This window comes from Alosa sapidissima, chromosome 5 (assembly GCF_018492685.1).
Source record: "Alosa sapidissima isolate fAloSap1 chromosome 5, fAloSap1.pri, whole genome shotgun sequence".
Classification (NCBI taxonomy): Eukaryota; Metazoa; Chordata; class Actinopteri; order Clupeiformes; family Clupeidae; genus Alosa; species Alosa sapidissima.
In genome coordinates, this window is record NC_055961.1 from 22,638,185 (window position 1) to 22,659,841 (window position 21,657).

General features: G+C 43.6%; 1 protein-coding gene across 2 annotated transcripts in view; it reads right to left on the reverse strand.

The window, feature by feature from the left end:
• The window catches only part of alcama (activated leukocyte cell adhesion molecule a), a 39,057-nt gene that overhangs the window by 1,866 nt on the left and 15,534 nt on the right, over positions 1-21,657 (reverse strand). The window contains exons 2-15 of one of the 2 annotated variants that reach the window (XM_042091492.1): positions 9,899-10,008; positions 9,474-9,693; positions 9,173-9,237; positions 7,121-7,208; positions 6,817-6,987; positions 5,792-5,916; positions 5,518-5,650; positions 4,735-4,847; positions 4,272-4,398; positions 3,448-3,569; positions 2,324-2,453; positions 1,631-1,660; positions 928-1,039; positions 553-666 (exon numbers count right to left, since the gene is read on the reverse strand). In XM_042091492.1, coding sequence (XP_041947426.1) covers positions 576-666; positions 928-1,039; positions 1,631-1,660; positions 2,324-2,453; positions 3,448-3,569; positions 4,272-4,398; positions 4,735-4,847; positions 5,518-5,650; positions 5,792-5,916; positions 6,817-6,987; positions 7,121-7,208; positions 9,173-9,237; positions 9,474-9,693; positions 9,899-10,008 — 1,637 coding nt within the window. In that variant the 3' untranslated portion in view covers positions 553-575. The remainder of the gene's footprint in view (positions 1-552; positions 667-927; positions 1,040-1,630; positions 1,661-2,323; positions 2,454-3,447; positions 3,570-4,271; positions 4,399-4,734; positions 4,848-5,517; positions 5,651-5,791; positions 5,917-6,816; positions 6,988-7,120; positions 7,209-9,172; positions 9,238-9,473; positions 9,694-9,898; positions 10,009-21,657) is intronic. The other variant, XM_042091493.1, reaches the window with a different exon arrangement.

Here is a 21,657-nt window from a genome sequence, read left to right on the forward strand (position 1 = left end):
CTCCCACTTACTTAAATGCTCTCATAAATGCTTATGTTACTCCTTGATCGCTACGTTCCTCTAAGGAACGTCGTCTAGCACTGCCGCCCCTACACGCATGGCAATCCAGACTATTTTCATGTGTAGTTCCCAGATGGTGGAACGAGCTACCAGGTGCTACCAGAACAGGGGCGTCCCTCTTTCTTCAAAACGCTCTTGAAGACTCAACTCTTCCAAGAGTACCTCTCCTAACACATCTGAGCACCCAACACACCTAACATGCTCTTCCTCTCCTCTACTTCCTCCTACCTCTTTCTCCTCCTACCACTCTCCTTTGATTACACTTTGACTAGTCATAAACTTCTGCACTCTCATCCCCTGGTTGTCTCGTAGTGTCTGTAAAGTGGTATTTATTGTTACTCTAAGGTCGCCATCTTGCTTGAATGTTCATTCACACTTTTGAAAGTGTTTTTTGCTAAAAGCATCTGCTTAATAAATAAAATGTAATGTAAATGTGCCTATAATTGACATTCTGCAGAGCAGACTCTGGATGGCAGGAGCTGTACTGTATACCTTCCCGTGTGCATCTGAGGACTCTACACATCAGGCTTATGGTTGTTCTCCTCCAGCTTCTTCTCCTCCTCAGAGGTGCCCATCTCCTTCTCTCTGGTTTTCCAGCTCCCTTGCCTGGACAAACATGAGGCAGCGTTATTTTACGTTCGGTCATGTGAAAAGAACATCTGATAAGGAACAACAAAGCCCTGTATGATATTACTAAATATACTCTGCAAGACAGCACGATGCCATAACATTTTCTCGTGAACATTATAAACTGTTCCACCGTTTCAACTTGTTATCTTCTGGTATGGCATCAAAATGAAATTACACAACAACAACAGACAAGAATTATACAGAATACAGTCTGATAGAATCCGTTGTTGGACTCACCTGGAGTTCTTCATGTACAGCCAATAGATGAGGCCCACAATAGCAGCAGCCAGAATAAGCCCAACCACAATGCCCACAATGAGCTTAGCCTGGTCATTACCAGTGGACGTGTCTGGAACACCAAGAGAAACAAGGAAGTATTGATTTCTCTCTGTCAAAACAGCTTAACGTGTTGTTCCAAGAATGTGACTAAAGGTACAAAAAAGTAAAACAATGAAATAAAATGGGCCAAGGATCAGGTTTTCTTTGTGCTAAGAGACAAGCAAAAGATCCAAGATGTAACCAAAGAATCACATTGATATTGAGAAAAGTTACTATGGGCAAAAAGCCTTTCCCACACACAGTATGCATTGATAATGATCTGAGGTCCTGTGCTCCATGCTGCTCAGCCCCCTGAGCACAAAAGGAATAAATACTTCATCAAATAACCGGCGTCTGCAGACAGCAGACAGATGAAGAATGGAGACGGAGATAAAACATGGGCTTTGATGAGAAAGCCTTGTCATGATGTTGGGCTGCTTGACACCTGGGCTCTGCGTGGGCTTCCTACACACCCACAGATTTCACTTCCACACATGGCAGTAATATACCATCCACTCCTCCAGCTCATGACAGCTTTCAAAGCTTTTTTAAAACTGACACACTGTATTTTCTTCAGTGTTATTCCATATAAAAGTTGAAATTATAAAATGGCATTTCTTACCTCCTTCTGGCTCTTTTTTCTCCACAATTACTGAAATTAGATATAAAATGAAATTAACTTCTTGGGACCATAAAATAGAAACACAACTTGTGTTGACATGCCGTTATAAACATGTCCCATTCACTGTGTTTACCGGCCCCGCATCCCAGCCGTGATTAAGAGGGAGATGGGTTAGCACTGTGTTAAATGCCACCAAAAGGGGAAGTCATTCGTTTTGACAGGTGTAAGATTTGAAATAGTGAGGAGAAAATTGCAGCATGCAAATTAGATGAGATCAGGGAAGCAGCCCAGCACCCGACACTGACAACCACAACAGAAACTGCAGCAGGAGAAAGACAGAGGAGGAAAAGACTTGTCATGTCAAATCACAGACTTGTGAGCCGTTTGGCCAAACCCTCTCTCTCACACGCACGCACGCACACCTTAAAGACAAAAGTCATAGCACTTTTGCCAATATTAGAAAATACAAAACAGTCTTAAGCAAAGTCCAGTGATTAGTCTGAGAGGAAAACGTGCTTGAAGGAATGGTCTTGAAAATACATCTTCCACAAAACCCTTAAGTTCAGTCAAGATGGAGGATGCTCTTCCACTGAGGTGAGTTGAGAGCATTGAAGGATAGGAAGTAGGTTAGTGCTGAGAGCTGGCACACAGGAGGTCACACCCATGCCATGGGGGCGGGCTCACGGTACTTACCGGACTGCAGGAAGATAGCCCTGGAGTCGTCTCCCAGGCTATTTGTCACAGTACAGAGAACAGTGAGATTCTTGCTAGGCACCACTGTGATCTCGTGAGTAACCTTTCCACTGCTGTAAGATGTTTTTTCCTGTGAACAAACAAACAGTCAGATCATAGTTAACCTGAGCATCAGCACTAAATTATTATTATTATTATTATTGTTATTAATAATAATAATAATAATAATAATAAATGTGTATAACATACATTTAAAAAAAAATCATTCATAAGTAAATCTCTCCATTAGGGGGTGCTGTATCCATTCAATATGCTCTTTGCTGTTGTTATGACTGGAGCTTAGTCAGCCTACCACACCTAGTGGTAATGGAAAATGCTCCCCCAGGCAAAACACTCACTGAGCTTGATGAGCCAAGTGGAAATAATCACTCAACTATTACAACACACACACCCAAGGCACCTCACTATCCAGAAACTCAATTCTCCTGTAATTGCATTCATTACAGGAAGCACAACAAAAAATCGGAACCTAATTCTGTTGCCATCTCTTCTACTACATGAAACAAAATCCCTTATCATTGGGGACACCCCATCATCTTATCTCCATTTTGTGTCAGCATAACCAGCATTACAACCCTAAAAGCCAGTAGGAACAGCTGGTGTGTTTTAAGTTTGGTATATTAATTCACCTTAACATTTCCCATCATTTCTAAGGCACAACACATGGGAACAGAGACTCAAATATACGACACTGGACCAGCGGGAAAAACGTCAGGAACTTACCTAGCAAATAGCATAACCCTTCTGAAAGATTGCCAAACTGCATTCTAAGGATGAGTCAAGAAGACAATTGTATCTTCATTTGATCCATTATGCTCCTTATATTTGTACAGAAAGCCTTCCCGCTAACAGAAACTGCAAAGCCTTCTCAATAACAGAAACTACAAAGGCTTCCCGCTAACAGAAACTACAGTTTTCTGGAAATCAAGGTATCACCCAGACATCAGAGGAAGAAGTCAGCTTTGAGGCAGAAGAGCTTAACCTTAAGTGAGCCTCACGTCATGACACCTTGTCAGGAGTAGCAGGCTTCCACATGTTACAGTCTAAGAAGCTGACAAACTTACATTGGTGCCATTGACACTCCACTGGACATTGGGCTCAGGTGAGCCTTCGGCCACACAGATCAGGACTTTGGAGTTTCCATCTGAGCTGAGCTTCTCAGTCAGAAACTTGATCGACGGCTTGCCTGGAGTGAGAAGGATAGCTATTTAGTATGAGTGTAGGCATAGCCAATTCATAAACACGTCATGTATTGGTATTGGATAATGCAGTCAGTATTGATGTGACATGAACTCTCCCAAAAAGTCTGACATTATTGGATTGGGGTGTTTGCTTTGCATTTTGAATATCTAGAAAATCAAAAATGGTCAACACAAAGACATACGACATCTACAATGTTTTTAAAAATACATTAATTATCTCACCACTCATGTACATCATGTTAAACTTCAAGCATCTTTACTACCTCTACCAAGACAAGCACAAGCTAATATTCCACAAAGATTACAGCATTATCCAGGTCACTGCACTCAAAACATTTCTATTAACATTCTATAGCAGTCAAAACAGATGTCATAGGTCTATGGGAAGAATGCAGTGGATAAAGGTTATTTACAAATATAGGCATGACTGATGTGTATGTCTGATGCCATACCAACACATTCCTAACCTTGTGCAGTAGAATACACTCATTGTCTTACTTAGAAGTACAGATGACTGAATGTAAGGAATGACAGTGTCACTGACACTGGCAAGCAAGACAGGCACTATTTGCATTGTTCACCGATTAAACCATCACAGTGAACGACCAAAAGGTCTCTTCTCATTCGGGCTTTCCCATGCATGTCTGCGCAATTTGCCTTCAGAGGAGCTAATCAGATTATCATACCCTGGACATCCAGCTCAAAGGAATGACTTTTCTTAATTCCGGCCACAGACACCTCCAGCACATACAGCCCAGCGTCTGAATAGGTCAGCTCTCCGAAAACCGGCTCCTTCTCGAGCTTCTCATTGTCCTGGAAGAGAGAGGGGGACAAATTATTGTTTTGAGATGTTGCTGATGACAGTCAGAGGCGGCCATCCCGGGTTCAGAAAGTCCTGCCAAGTATTTGATCCCACCATTTATTAAACCAGCTCATCCTAATTAGCAGCCAGGTAGATCAGATAATTAGTGATATCACCTGTGTTAAGTGCATATATATATGGCAGGACTTTTACTTTCTGGAACCGAGATGTCCGCCTCTGATGACAGTCCATTGACCTCTCCTTTGACCGGGACTGGAGCAGAACAGCAGCTCAGACATAAGGAATGAAAGACAGATCTTTACTTCCACCTGTCCCATTCGTCTTACCTTGGTCCATGAAATCTGGGCGTCAACAGAGGCATTCTGATCCACCATCACCACCAAGGTGTCCCCAAAGTTTTTCAGGACCCTCCCCGAGGGGCTGACGCTGAGATCCAGGTCTGGGAGGAGGGAAGGAAAGAGAGGGATTGTTCCAACATGGTGAGACGGCTCCTATCAGCTCGCTGCAGGCGGCTCCCACACGCTCATCTGTCCTGCTTATCAAGCGCTTTAGAACGCTACAGCCCTCAGAGGAGCCCAATTCACCTCACAGCGTGGGTGACTTTGTGATTTAGGGAGGACAAGCTCTCTGGAGACAACCCTCCTCCCCCGTCCCACAAAAGCCTTTGTTTCCAGCTCGCTCGCACTCAAGATTTAGACGTCAGCAACTTCAGTCTGCCCATGGAGAAGCGTGAAATACATTTGAATTGCCATAGGCGGCACCACTAAATTCACATTATAGGGCTTTGTCACGGCCTTTGAACATAATTGGCCGAAAGAAAACACACCTAAGAGTGGAGTAATTAAATGTGGCCAGAGTCTGTGCTTATCTCTGTTTGCATAATGCGCCTCCCTGATATTAGCTGTCTGGCCATTGGATGTCAGAATTTTCTAATTAGTTCTCTGCCCACAAGAATGTTTAACTTCCTCTCAGTTGTCCTGAAGTGAAATTTGATTATCTTAATGTCTTTTGGTTTAATTTAGAGAGCATAAAAGTAAAATTGGCAAAAAACGGTATGTCTTTTCATGGGAAAAAGAATGTACCGTACTCAAAACTGATTGAAAACTCACAGTGTACAATGATTTCCTGCGTGTCCTGTTTCTTCTCGTCATCAAGCAGAGAGCACTTGTACTCCCCACTGCTCTCTCGTGTGACACCGCGCAGGGTGTACGTGTCGTTGTCCATCACAGGCACTTTCTGGTCCTGTCAAAAGAAAGGGCACACACTGTGAGCATGCTACAGGTGTGCTGTGTGTGTGTGTGTGTGTGTGTGTGTGCATTAGGGTGAGGGGTCAAGCCATAGACAGGAGAGTGGGCTAGAGCACTGGTGGGGCAGAACACTTGCCTTCAGGTAGAAGTTAAAACTAGTGGGGGGAGGATTGCCATCTGCTTGGCACTTTAGGGTGACATCATCTCCTTCTTTAATGGCACCCTTATTGATTACCTGCAGGTTCACCTTCTCTGTGGGATCTAGTTAAGTGGAGGTGATAGAGAGAGGGAGAGAGAGAGAGAGAGAAGAGAATGAGAGAAGATAAAGAGAGAAGATGAAATCAAGCATACGTTCCAAGCACTGCCCACAAGCAGAGAGGGGATGTCTGGCACTCTCCTCATGCAGTGCACGGCACCCCCAAGACCCAGCCTTCTTCATTTCTCGAGCCATTTGCTGTGGCGATTTTCTATCGCCCTCTCTTCCCTTCTTTTTCTCCCTCTCTCTTTTTTCTCCCTCTGTTGAACACAGTGGTAGAGCGAGTGCTATTGCATCTGCACCCCGAGGAGCAGCACAAATCAGCTCTCAGCAGTCACAGAGTGCCACCACTGACAGACTAAATTAGAACCATTGTGTACGAACAGACTGGGCAAAAAATGCCCACTTTACTGATGTTGCATGTCTGAAAGCAAACTTCAAATGGTGCCCATATACTACAAAGCATGACCATTTCATCATAACATTTATCATGGCCAGTGCAGAGCATGGCTGTGAACATCTCATCCTCCCATCACACTCTCTCACTCACTCACTCACTCACTCACAAACACACACTCACACACACACACACACACACACACACACACACACACACACACACACACACACACACACACACACACACACACACACACCAGCGTGTGTATGTGTATGGAAATGGGATTCTCCACACTCATTATCCCACAGGGAACACATTTGAATGCGAGCACAGATGTCTCCAACACTCAAGAACCCAAACAGTCATCCATCTGCACGTCAACTCCAGTCCCCGGGCACCTTAGAGAGCACTAAATCAATATGTGCCTTCAGCTCCCAATTTGTGGGAGGTCAGCAGGCTGCCGGAGCAAGCCGAGGCTCTCCCCTGGGAGGCGCTGTCTACTCACAGTGGACGGTGAAAGTCTCTGGAGCCGACTCCTGGTCCACTAGCGGGTGGGTGGCCACGCAGGTGAACTGGGAGCCCACGTCCTCTTTGCCCGCCGTGTACTGCAGAAGAGAGGAGGCTTTGGACAGGCCAGTGCTTGGGTCCTTTGTGACCTGTCCAGTGATCTTAATTGCTATACAGACAGACAAACACACACACACACACACACACACACACACACACAAACCGAGAAGAGGTTTTTGTAATTAGGGATATCATTAAAATCACAAGAATTTAAATGATTTATGTGTGTGAATGTAACTTACTTTTGTCATCAGGGACCAGTGGCTGGCCATCTTTGGTCCATGTTAAGATAGCAACAGGGTTGGCATCACTGGCAATGCATGTGCCAAGCTGAAAAAGATATTACACTTGACCATTAACCACATGTTTCATCCAAAACTAACATATGATCTATTCTATTCACTGAGATGGGAAGTTGACGCAATCTAGTATGACCATTTTCCCTACTACTTCCTTTAATGGCTCAATGTGAAAATGTGAACAAAGGTCACTACTGAAGATTAATAGGTGGACAAATTCCATTTTGGTGACGCAGTTTACACATGCTACTGGAATTTACCCAGAATAAATAGCTTTTGGTGAGCTCACACCTGACTCACGTTCCGGGGGCTTTAGGGACTTTCCTGCATCATGTCCTTGCTACTGTTACTTTCATTATCTCTCATTTAGGTGACTTGGCTCATATCCTACTGTCAGATATTTTAAGATGAATATTCGTGTGTCATGTGCTTCTCATTGAGTCAGAATACTATCTTTTGAAAGCCATGCAGGGGGAGTTGGGCCTGTCATTGAATATGCCCTAAAGGAAAGTCCCGTGGTGCCTGTTGGTCTGGCTGCCTGCACCCTGCCTCCTAACTATGACTGATCTGAGAGCTTCCCCTGCCTGACAGCGCTGCTTGGCTGAGAAGACTTTTCTTCCAGCGGTGTAGCACTGACAAACCACTGCTGCTGCCTTTTTTCCCCCGGCTTCTCCTGCCGCAAGAAAAATGGATGTGCAAAAACTCCATTACAGGAAAAAGCTGGGGACGCATTAATAAGGATGTGACAGGATTAGGTGAGGAGTCGCTCCGGCTTTTGAGCAATTCTTCGCCCTGAGGGGCGGCGGCGGCGGCTGGAGCCGCTGTGTGTGCGGAGGGCTGTGGGGCGGGATAGAGAGCTCAGAGTAATCGCTACTCTGCCCGGGAGCTGGCTGGGGGATGATGCAGGGGCTCAGGCTGGCAGAATGGCACCCAAACCACCGTCCGCCATGCAGGGAAGCTGCAGCAGCAGCCGCAGCCGCACAACCATCAGATAAGAACCCCCCCACCCTCCACCCTCCCTCCACCCACCACCACCCTCCACCCTCCACCCACCACCACCCTCCCTTCCTCTCCCCTGCTTCTACACACAGCCGTTTCTCTGCCTGGCGCCTCCAGTGTTTGGGCTATAATGAGAGCCCTCCGAGGGCAATGTGCTGTGTGAGGCTGGCTCTTGGGTTGGTCGTGACCACAGGCTCTTTTTTTTTTTTATTTATTTTTGCTTTTTTTTTTCTCTCGCCGTTCCGCTGCAGCTTTCCCACCTCCCGTTCCCTCCCATCCCTCAACCCCGGCGCTGCGCCGAGCCCTGACCTTTCACCAGCCATAATGTTTTCATGTTGGAGTGAATTGCGCCTCAAAGCGGGCGCTCTGAGGAGGAGCGTTCTTCCGCCGCAGCGGGTGCGACCGAGGCGGCACTTTGAACTTGACAGAGCTCGGGAGGCGGTCTCCCAAAACAACACCCCACCACCCCCTCAAACCCCACCACCCCCTCAAACCCCTGACATTAAAGGCAAAGAGAGCAGCCAGCAGCCAGAAACTTGAGGAAAAAGGGAAAAAGAAATGACAAGCACTTCGACCAAGATATACATATATACATATCAAATGTGAAAATCATGTTTCAGCGCTGAAAGGCTCATCTGGGATGAATTACTCATCCTCAAAAGCCCCTGTGTTTGGTTTTAGGTTCCTTCAGTTATGCAGTTACAGATGGTTATTTTTGGTGAAGTACCCATAAAATGTCATCCAAAAACGGTGTTGCAGTGATAGGAAGTCAAACACTTTATCGTACTTGAGAGCACAACAAGGGTATTACCCTCATCACCCTAATATTTGTAACATCATCATTGATTTCATCATCATTTGATATTCATTTATTCTTCATTCTCTTTCATGGATTTTGTTCATTGCCTCAGTGCATGAACTGAGTCTAAAAAGAGATAAAAAGTCAGTGGTGCTTGATCTCACTAGATTGGCAAATGAATAAACCATTTTACTCACGGTGGTAAGCTTTCCATTTTCCAGTTCTTTGGCTTTATCTTTGATCTGGGGTGGCGAAGGCCTCTCTGTAAACATACAAAAAGCTCATGAGTAATGACTGGATTAGCTATTCTGATGTAAATATCTGTTCAGTCGAAACCACCCCACTCCAGAGAGCTCTTAATTACAGGAGTTACACCCCTCTGGTTAAGTGTTGATGCTGTGTGGCCTTTTTCATTTCAAAGCCTATATTTAAGTCCATATAACCAGCAACCAGTCATCGCTTTGTAATCTAACGCAGGGCAATGTGGAAATTACTTACTGTGGACAGAAACTTGCACTGGGTACTCCTTCACGTTGCCTCCCCATACTTGCATGCAGGTGAAGAGCCTCTGGTCCTCCAGCGTTCCCTTGGCAATGAGCAGGCTGGAGTTGGGGGCGATGCTCACCCTGTCTCTATAGCCATCTGAGGCCTGGATGGTGGCCTCCTCCTTGTGTGCTTGCTTTACCAGGAGGTCTCCCGCCGTGTTATCATCTTTCATCTGATGGAGAGAGCACGGAGAGCAGAGCTCATGCTTAAGGCCCTCAGCCCTGAATTGCAGGGCGTGATGCTATAATTATGTTTAATTACGGACTGACAGAATAATGCATACCTAATTGTACAGCTTACGTGTAGCATTCAGCTCTATAACATTCGCCATATATTTCTAGTTTAGCAGTGGAGGTAAAAACAACAAAATAACTCACATATTTCCACTTAGTGAACATAAGGCCATCGGGTTGGGCTCCTCCATTGATGCAGGGAACTTCAATAGTCTCTCCATACAAGCCAACAATTGTTGGTATACTGCTGTGGGCTGAGAAACAAACAGAAGGACGCATATACTCATTACCTGAACTAAGGAATGCAAAAATGTGTGTAGAGTAGATGTATGTACAAATCTGCATAACCTATTTAAATAAATAAATGTGTATATGCTGTACATAAATAGGCAAACAGTAATACGAGTAAACATTTTCAATACATATTCAGTGAGGTTTTTTTTAAATAACTCTGTTTGCATAGTTCAAGCAATCATCAAGTAGTATACACATTTTTTACCAAAACAACAGCAGTAGACAACACATCTAGACTTTCTCCCTGGATATGTGTGCTCAGTCACACACAAAGCAAACCACAGAGGGTGACACAGGGGCGTCAACTACAACCATCTACCAGAATAAGGCACAGAACCCTATAGAGAGGTTGCCATGGTGATGGGGCCCAACAGAAGCCGTGCATGGTTTCAGGCAGATGAATGGGATAGGTCAAAGGAGAGAGGTTGCAGGGTCTTCATGCTCCAATCACTTCCATAGGTCTCCTCTGCTTCTCAATGAGTTCTCAGTCAAAGGGCCACACACTATTGGGGTTCAGATTCTGGTCAGATTTAAGTTGTGGGCCTGGGGGCAACAACGACACACTAGAGAATTGACATCCAGTGAGGGGCCCATCCATAAGGCCATGGGCCTACTGTACAGTATGCCATGAATCTGCTGGTTTGATTTGTATTGTCTTAGTATTTCTAGCAGACAAGGAGTTGGAGAGGAAGAGAACTCCTGGCAATAAAGTCAAGTATACTGTGTGATACAGCAGAGCTTGCACTCTGCAGTCAGAGATGGTCACAACTTTTACATGACGTACATTCACTCATGAGGGCCAATTAAATTCTAAAGATTTAATCAATACACGATAGTGCTGCAGTCAGACCTCTGTCCAAGTGTGATCTGCCCTGTGTACATAGTAGTCTTGATTAAGTCCATTGTGACCCTGTTTGCACAGGAGACAGGCTGCACAGGGTAAACAACAGGGCCTGGGTGCAACCTTCTGCTTTCAACCTTAGCAGGCGAGATGCACCATGACAACAGCTAATCAGCCAGGAGAGTGTTTTTTGTTTCTGAAATTGAAGCGGGGTATATAGGCAGGTTTCTTTGGTAGGTCGAGGTCAAAAGCAAACGCACTTTGCTGGAGAACGTCTCAAGCTGAGCAGTGAGGTGGTAAAACAAATGCTCCTTTATGGCTCCTCATCTTTCCTCGCCAGGCTGGAGCCATTAAGGAGGCCTGCTGCTGCTTAAACAGCTTAAGCCTCACTCCGCAAAAATCAATACACTTTACAAATGTTCCAAAGACTTTTAAAAACATTAATGAAACCTACAACCCATGCATGCTCTCCTTTCAAAGTTGAAGTTCATTCTACACATCAACTAGATTCGCAACACTACCCAGCAGTATTGCTCAAAAGCCTTTAAAACAAGATTTCATGAAATTTATTTCTGTATTTTGACACTATAGGCTATTTGTCAAATGATCCCTTACAGAACAATCCATGCTTAGCACAAAATGCAATCCATTCCTTCAGTCAGTACAAAAACAGTTGCAGAAGATACTACACTTCATATCCTCAAATAAAATCCATTCTCAAGTTTTTGTCAGTTTAACTGTTCAATTAAATAATTCAAGAATGTTAAAGAAGCTATTCTGATAACCATGACTATCTCAAAGGCTGAGTGTGAGAGAAAGAATGCACAGGCAACCTCCGCGTGCCAAAATGGAATCTCTTTTGAATTTGAAAAATGCCTGTTGACTGGTCGCCGCCCTTTCGAAATAACCCTGAGCAACGGCTCTTCTCATGTGGCAGGCATGTTTGCACTCTGTCAGCGGGGATCCAACTCTTATCTGAGCACTCTGACAGGGGAGAACAATGATGGCCATACACTTAACTCCTCGTCTCCCCATCACACAGCCACAGGGATACAACAGTACAAGGATTGAGCATGGCAAATTCATTAACACTTCTTAGCAGGGGATAACAATCGGCATTATGATTCATATGAGCCGCTCATCCTTACAAATGTCATTTAATGCGTTGATAATATAATTATTTTCTGCCTCTTTATTCTGTGGCAGACTGCCTACAGAAAATTATTGGCAGAGGAAAATAATATTCCCTTTAGCTGCCCCAAGAGATATACAACTGGAGCAAAAAGGTGCCCCAAGAGATATACAGAGAAAAAATGCTGCAAAACCTCTACTGAGACTGAGGATGTCAGAGTGACAACAATGCCTTCAGAGATTTGATGTGTGTCTGGACTGGAAATCTGGACAAGTGCAGTTTTGCTTTGATGTGCTGCCTGGAATTCTTCACAGTGAAACGCCCCCAAAATGTTCTTTGCAGAAATATAAGAAAAATAAATTATTCTTTAGAAAGAATAATAAAATAACTTCCATTTTCCATTTTAACACCACAGACCGACTCATAACACATGGTCTTGACATCAGGGTCATTTCATTACAGAAATGCATTAGATTCTGCTGCATTTTGTTTCACTGGTGACAGGGACTGTTTCCTGTCTGCTGATTTCTGTATGTTTTTGGAGAAAAAAGCAATGCCCTGCTTGTGCCACTGCAGTGGCTGTCTCCATGTTCTCGCCTTGCTGAAGCCCTGAGGTAGATTTCTGACAGCTGATTCTTATGATAAAGATGCTACAGAACCACACAATCTCAGGCACCTCAGTCCAAATACAATGCATTCATTTTTCTCAACAGTCTGCATGAGGGATGCCACAAACATTGGCCACACAATCTCAGAGAGCAAAAGAAATTTATGAAGTGGAAAGAAAGATGTAGGTCCATTTGCTCTTAACAAATCCGATCCTGCTCCCCGTGTAGGAGCGAGTTAAAGTGTGCAGGCACTTGGGAAATCAATGTGGACCAACTGCACGCTCCATGGGCCCATGACTCATCAAAAGACAACTGCCATGGCCGTGATCAAACTCTAACTTATTGCTATCTTAGAAAGAAAAGGAAAAAAGCAGGCAGCGGAATTGAGCTCTGCCTAGCGATCTGTCGTTCGGCTGCCTTTTGTCTTCACGCTTCAAAACACATGAGGGACGGCAACAATACCAGCTCCTTGGTTTAGTCTCGATTCAGCAATCAAATCACCCGCCCACAGGGCAAGACATGGTGGTCTGACAATCGCAACCTGATTAATCACTCACACAGGTGTGTGGTGTGGGAACCCCCAACAGTGCCTTTGAATCAGTGGCTTTGCAATACTTTGGAGATAGGATGGTAATAATCTCAATCACTATTTCTGTTTTGCTATTGTGCATATAACATTTTGCATCTCCCAAGCAAAGAGATTAAAACATGGTGTTGGTTCCATAAAGGATTGAAATGACTAGAGATTTGCCACATGTTCTTTGTTTTATTCTTTCGTTGTCAGTGCTGTTAGCAGTATTACTGTGCAAGGGACCCTGAGCTCACTGTAAAAAGAAAAAGAGGATCCTTTTCATATTGTTGAGTCTCAGCCCATCACTCTCAGACATCAGTACAATACTGTATACTTTGCATATGTGAATTAAATTGAATTAGGCACTCCTTTATTTTATACATTTCTTACTCTTAGGTTTTTATGAAATCCATGTAAACAGATAACAAAATCACACAGCACAATGTGACAAGAACACAAAATTTACTGAAATAAAACAATTATGAGTGCTGCTATAGAACCCGAGAGACTAATAAAGACATGGGAGACACATTTACAAATACTGCAGAAATCCATTCTATACAAGATAAGGAACAAACTCTACTTAAAGGACACCGTTTTAGTATTCAGAGAGGGCTGTGCTGAAAGTGATTTTTTCAAACGTTCATTTTCAAAGTGAATGTAAAGGTTGCAATTATGGCCATAGAAGAAGAGAAGACAATTATGGACACTTGCACCATTCAAGACCCAGAAAGGACCTTGCCTAGTTGGCATGATTGCAACACCCATTTCTCCCAAAATAAAAGCTGTAATTTAAAAAAAAGGAGAGGCGGATAATTGAAAACAACTTGGCATGCAACACTGCTGTAGTGTAAGTGAGCAGATGGTAATTAGCATCAGTGTGATCCATGAGTCACATTACAAGTGGTTACACATCAGCACGTACAGCGGATGGGACTACATCCACCGGCACTCTATCATGGTAAAATCAATCACAGTGTGGGTGATGAGAGAACCTGGAGAGTTGACTGCATTGCATCAATATTTGTATGATATTTCTTAACTTCACCTTGTGACGTTCTAACTGCAAATGAACTGGGTTAAAATAGAGATGAACGTTGAGGGGAAATCTGATGAATTGCTCCACTGAAATGGATATAAAACTGCATGCAATATTTTCACCTTTTGCTTTTCAGCGTCTCTCTTTGGGTAGGATTCTGGCGTAAAGCCAACCCAAAGGCTTGCATTATTCCCTAGAGAACTATCCAGTGTCAGGACTTTAATGGGGACAGTTGTACCATCTGCAACATCCAACACCTTTCTCAAAGAATACGGTATCAACATTTCATGAAAGGTTCTAAAGGTCAAATGCTATCATGTTGCAATTAATGCATAGTGAAATAAATCCAGGCACCATATGTACATCAACTAAAATATCTGTATATGTTTACACTCATAGCTGAAACAAGATAGCTATATGGTTCCTGATGCTGCCATACGTATTGAGGAGACCTTATGGTTTTATGTTTTTTAATACATTATATTGTATGGCTCTTCTAAGAATAAGAGGACATGATATTATGTCAGAGACACTATGAAAATCTTGAGAGGACAGAGAAAGTTATTTGAATGCTGTGAACAATGAGTGGTAACACACTGGGGCCACTGTGTGCAATAGCAGAGTTACCAATAATTTCTCGTCATAACACAAGCGTTGAACATACCGTTTTCAAACAGTGACCTGATTGAAACGTTGCATTAAATAATTGGGAGTCAAAAGCAGTGTTGCGGACATTATATTTTTTCAATTGAGTATAGTTTTCTTTTGTCCTGCACCTGCCAGAAGGTGGGATGTGCACACTATAACTGTTTGCCAAACAGTGACCTGACCCATGGAAAAAATCAGATCTATGTTCATTATGTGCTTGAATGCTGTTTCATCTTTCCCTAAGGTGTATCCAGGTTTATCTTTCCCTAAGGTGTATCCAGGTTTATCTTTCACTAAGGTTTATCAAGATTTATTTTTCAGTATGGTTTGTCCAGGGTTTTTTCAAATCAGCAGCAGTGTTAAGAAAATGTGAGCATCACTGTGATGTAGCGTATGTGTAATCATATTGTTTGGCGGCTACGGTTACAGAGCTCTGCGTGTTGTCAAAAGAGCTTTTGCTGGACTGATGGCTCCGTCCTTTAACCGGTACCTCTCGCTGCTCACAGCCAAAAACGTTTTAATTCATTGAATAGGGTGTCAAGTGCTTTGCTATGCTTTTGCTTACTGAGTGAGTCTATTATAAAGATGAGCACAAGATTAGAAAAGTGAGGACTGGGCAGAGGAAGAGTTGAGTTCTGAAATGTGCTAAAACAGGGACAAGAGCCAATTCGCTACATGAAAGTATGACTTTGGAGAATCCGCAGAGGGTGTTAATGTTATAATCTCTGACTTCCCAGATAGAGGCATTTGGTTGGGCCAACATGACTTAACTGAGCCAAATTTACAATAGAGATGCCAGGTGTAGCAAGAGTCTGCTGAGGATGATGTCTTGGCGAGGCCAAATCCAATGAAAATGGCTGACATTTACTGTTCAGAAAAATGAGCAAATATTTGTACTATCGCGCTTTCCTCAACAGAGCAATGGAACTTGTCCAACAACCTGACACTGATAAGATTCCTGTTTATTTGAATTTGATCCAGTGAATGTAATGGCTCATGAGGGTTCAAGTGAGTGACTGCTGTGCAGAGTTGTTTTTACAGAGACATATGGTGTTATCTCAGCATGGATCTCAGTGAAATAACTACAGTGCATTATCAACCACCATTTTAAAAACAATTACAGACTGTATTGCTCTCATAATTACCATCATTCATACGTGGCCACACGGCAACAAAGGTAATATCGCAACCACAGTTATTTTATGATTTATACAAAGCATCAGCAACCATACTTAAAAACAAAGCACAGGCCATTTCCGGTGTGAGTACTGCCGAGCACCATTATCCTCTCGACCACTTTCCTCATTACCGCAACTCTGTTTCCACCTTAGCAATGAGCCAACTCAAACAAAACATCAAATCATACAACAGAATACTGGAAACATAAATCAGATGAATGATGAGCTCCCTGTGGACACTGGGCAGCACTAATGTGTTCATCATGCTCAAAGCTGCGGTAGCGAAACAGAAAGCTCTCCATCTGGATGGACCTGTCACTGTCGGGATTTGAAAGTGAGTTATTCCTTCACATGCTCATCTGGAACCAAAGGGACCACATAAAGGGCAGACTTATCTGAGCTAAAGGGGGGGGGGTTCACACTTCCCTTGCCATGTAAATGAACGGAAAATCAATTCGCTCGATCTAGTCTCCCCCACTGATAACAAGAAGCAGATAATGCAAAAAGGCATCAGTCACATCGAAGCTACCACATCCTCTCCACCCTCCACTGGCTCTGCGCGGAGGGTGACATATTTGTTCACAAATCTGAGAAAACGGCAGAGGCAGACTCAAACACCGTTAAGGGCACTGTTCTTGCTAAGGAGGTCTTCATTAAAATTTGAGTGAGAAAGAAATAAAACAGTTTTTACCCCCACCCCACCCCTCCACTTCCTCCACTTCCTTAGCTTGCTCAGGCATTTGCTAGAGCACTGAGCATAATTGACCCATCCAGGGCTCAAGCTTTCAAGAGGAGGGCCAGCGAGAGCCTAGAGTGCTGAAATAATTGACTTGATGAAATGAGGTGCAGCTCGTCTCCACCAGTCCCCATGGCACATGAACACATCTCACATCCCCTGGCGGGCTCAGCTCTGTTCGGCTCACCGCCCTGCGGACTGATCCGCTGGCTGATTAGCTCGCGTCTGCACACACTGAGAGCTAAGGTGCCCGCCATCTCCCCGGCTGCCACCACACAAATGGGCACACTTTCTCTCCGCAAACTGAGCCAATGAAAAGACTCTGGCGACAGCAGACTCTTAGCAGTTGAGTGCGACTAGATCAAAGGCAAGCAGAGCACAGCCATCAGGTGACCAGGGAAGGAGAAAGAGCTCAAAACAGTTTTCCACATCAGGGCTTAAAATTCATTTTTCAAAATGGGGGGGAATTCCCCCCTTAGGTTATTCATGTAGGGGGGATTTACACAATTTGGGGGGGGAGGGGGGGTTGATTCTGATACCAAGTCAAGAATTGCGATTTCAATACTTCGATACTTTTTTTTTTTAAAGTGTTTGATTTTGGGGCCCCCACCACCCTGACGTCATCAGTAATATATACTGTAGTGGGATCATTCACAACAGTGGACATCCTAGATTCTGCTTGACTCTCTCCACACACACAAACACACACTGAAAATGATAGCTTATGTGATATGTTTCTATCATATATTTTTGAATTCATATAGAGTGTATTTATTTAATAATGCATTTAGCATTTTACTAGTAATTATTAGTAGCTAAACATATTTAGTAATTTGAATGCCTCATATTGACGTTTAACCTATAACACTTAGGCATATCTTTAATGTGGTGTGTAGGTCCAATTGAGTGCACATTGCTGATGAGTAGGTGTAATTGAGTGCCTGTCACTTTAAGAAAATACGTGAGAGTAATTCTATGGAGTAATTAGCCCCCCTTCAACCTGACGGTTTTAGGCTATAGTCGCTAGTGAATAAAAGTTGTGCATAGTGCGGTATGTGTATGCAAATTATTATGTTTTCTATGTCATTAGATACAATACATGTTCAAAAAACTAACATGTCGAAGACAATCTTTCTGGGATCAAGTGTTGACGTGACCTGAGCTAGCAGGATCGTTACCAAGGAGCTCTTTCCAGATGTAAAAGTTTGCCATGGTAGCGTAGCCTATTTGCGTAAGCGCAAAGTGGTTCTCTCTCTCTCTCTCTCTCTCTCTCCGTGTGTGTGTGCGTCTGCATGAGGCTATGTTCAATTCAACTCGCCACTTAATGATTAGGCTATATTAACGTCATCAGACAGGCTGTAAAAGTGTATGCGGGAATTTCTCGCATTATGATGGCTAGAGTTGCGGGACTTGAACAAATTATGCGCAATACCCGCAATCCCGCAGTGAAATTTAAGCCCTGCCATATGCAGCACTTCAAACAATTAAGAGAAGGAGAACTGGTGAGGTCCAAAACAGTCATCTCATGAGTGCTCTTTAGATTAATACATAATACTGAAAGTGGTTATAACAATGGGATATGTTGTAACTGAGAGGGCACAGAAATTCATTTAATCTTTGTCTATATTTGAACTACAGATGAAACGCTTCAGTCGGCAAGGTAATATTTCTTGACAATTAAAATGTTGAGTTGATAAGAAATATACAGTACAATTACATGTGAAATCACTCATGTGCTATATGCAAGTTTGGTTAGTAGAAAAAGCATATTGAAAGATAGGTATTGAAGTGAATATCTGAGCCCCGTCCTTGCTGACGTTCTGTCTTCCCAGTGTCTCTATGCAAGTTCCTCAGATTCCTGAGGAAGGACACTAACGTAGCACAGATATGTCAAGGTACCCGTCTTGACATGTCAAGGAGAGCATAAAATGTCCATCAGATGTTTCTGGAATTCAGCCTGTTCGCTTCTAGTGGCTTAAAGAATCCAACACAGAATTCTGTGGCAACATGGACACTGACATAAAAGAAACAAATGTTGAGTTACTGCCCTGGCTGTGTTTAAGCCTGTTACATACAACTGCCAGGGACAAATGCCTGCAGGGAAACCTTTGGCAGGATGTCTATTGTTTAGCTATATGGTGCAAGGCCAAGCAGACTGACTATGCCACTCCTTCAGAAAAACACATACAGGCAGAAAACAAACAGCTTAGACCAGCTTTTGCCTGCACATCATCCACAATATCCACAGGGTACAACCACAACAGCGTGCCAAGACTTAGTGCCTATACTCATCTAAAGTATAGCTGAGTAATTGAAATCAGGGCAATGTAAAGCGGTCACCTGTCTCTATTTTAGGGTCAAGAGACAAGCCCTGCATTTGAATGAGCTGATTGTATTTGAGAGGCAGATTACTAAAGAGTAGCGAGGTGTAAGTGGCCAACTGCCTGTGATGTTGAGGGGTGTTGGTGATCCCAGAGCCCAGTCGGGGAGATGGAGTGGACGTGAGAGAGAGTGATCTTTCGCGGTGGGAGTTGACAGGGGACAGAGGCTCACCCATGGCACATGCCTGGCCCAAGGTACGCCACCTATTCTCTCTGATTCGCCCCCTGAGCACTGGACTCTGGGTGCCTGTGGATCAATTGTTGGCAGTCACAGCTCAGCACAAACGTGGCAGACTGAATTGAGAGATTTTGCTCTCATTGATAGGCGAGTTCTGCCCCTGCATTGAGGCATGGGGTGGCATTTCAAACGGGGCTCCAAGACCTTGCCAAAAAAGTCTCAAGGGTACTATTCATTCCAGTTTTCTTGCCAGCTGAAGGTTTCTCCTCAGAAATAAATATTAGATGCATTCGAGCTGTTTTCCCACACACATGAAATCCAAAATATATTACAAATAAATTAGGTCTGATATGGGGATATGAAATAGCTGAGCATAAAATACATACTGTGCAATACATCTCCGGAGAATATACTGAAATTAGTTCACCACCAGAGCCCTTGGACCAAGTTTATGATGTTATGGTGGGAATTATCTTCTTTAAACAAAGAGCCCTAGCCTTTATTTGCCAATAGATGCCTTATTTTTTATCAACAAATATCAGCTCTTGCTGCATCAAGGCCAGACTGGTTTTGTTTAGTGTGTTATGCCCGCTGCACAGCCTTTTCCAAATTTGGGGAAGAAAGCAGGCTGACAAAAGCTAAGCAGATCACCCACAGCATAAGGATAAGCGATGTGACCTTTGGTGCCTTGTCAGCAGCCTCAAGATTTGATTAATGTCTTGTGTATATAGTGAAGAAGAGGTGATTTTACATCCCAATAAAATGCAGCAAATAAGAGAAAGTGCTGCTCAAATCAAACACCAACGAAGCTGATGCTGATGAGGATGAACTGAATATTACACATTTGATGTAGCAGCTGTTGTAGATGCATATGTAAGATGTCAGTGTCTGCGAGATACATTTTGTCATACATTTAATGTGTTTGTAAGACAGTGTACCTCTCTGGTAGAGCTGGGATATTGCACAACAACAAAAAAGCCCATAATTCTAAAGCACAGCAACCATTTCAGACCATTATCTTACATGGAGGTGTTCACAATGGCCTGGCTCAACCCTGTTCCCTCTGTCTCCGAATGAATTTTTAAAATTCCTTCTTTTAAAAAAAAAAGGAATACAAAATAAACCACAGAAGGCATCATCTTGCAAGGGCAGGCAGGTAAGTGGACTGGGCAATGACTGTGCATTATGGATGTGAAGAGGTCCCTGGGGCCTCTGAGAGGTTGCAGGAAGTCTGAGCACGATAAGACGTCAGGAGTTGCACACGCTCATCTCCTCCAACAAAACATATGCATTCATCATCTGTCCTTAATGAACTGATGCTCAGCACAGTGCAAGGCCATTTAACAACAGCCAAGAAGGAAAGAGAAAGAATCACAGAGAGAGAGAGAAAGAGAAAGAGAGAGAGAGGGAGGGAGAGAGAGAGAGAGAGAGAGAGAGAGAGAGACAGAGAGAGAGAGACAGAGAGAGAGAAGCCCTGCTCCAGGGGACCATTAGGCTTCAATCTAATTTGCAGGGAGCAGGTAGAACAATGGCTTTATTTCGCTGTCTGTTTTTCTGTTTCCCATGCTAAAGAGATTAGGGCATTTTGCAATGTGATCCCGAACATAAACCAGCAAAGTGGCCTATATAGCGCATTTCAATCCTTATCATTTTTGTCTATCATGAAAAACCATTTTGGCGATTGCCATTTTAGTGCTTACAAAATAGAAAAGCCTGTAAGCCATCATGTTTGTGCTGGTGGGAGCTCGCGGGGTGGTGGTGGTGGGGGGAGGGGGGTTATGCTTGGTTAAGTTTGAGTCAGTAAGAACTGGAACAGTAATATGATTGTTCACAGAGTATGGATTACAATGTTATCAGTGGTAAGCCCATGGTCTCTTGTGGAGACCTCATGATACACAGCGCAACTCATACCTACACTGCACTCTGAAAGGAATTTTCAGTATGTTCATATCAACAAGGGAAACCACTTGTACCAGCCACGATGGTTTTAAACTTGTACTGTCCACATGCGTAAAGCCAGTGATCTTAGGGGAGTTACATCCCAGTAGTACGCCATTTGACAAGTTCACATGAAACGCTGGGTAACATGAGAGATGATTCACCCCTCACAAGCATGTATGTTTGTTTTACTAGGGTTTCAAGGTCTCCACGCTGGAGGCTATTTTTCTTCACCCTCTACCTTATCGGTGAAAGGCCAGCGATGTGCTTGGAATGGACAACACACCCCTCCTGTGACAAGGGAATCTTATTTTACAAAATTCACAGCAGGATAGTTTAAAAAAATATATTTTAGCCTG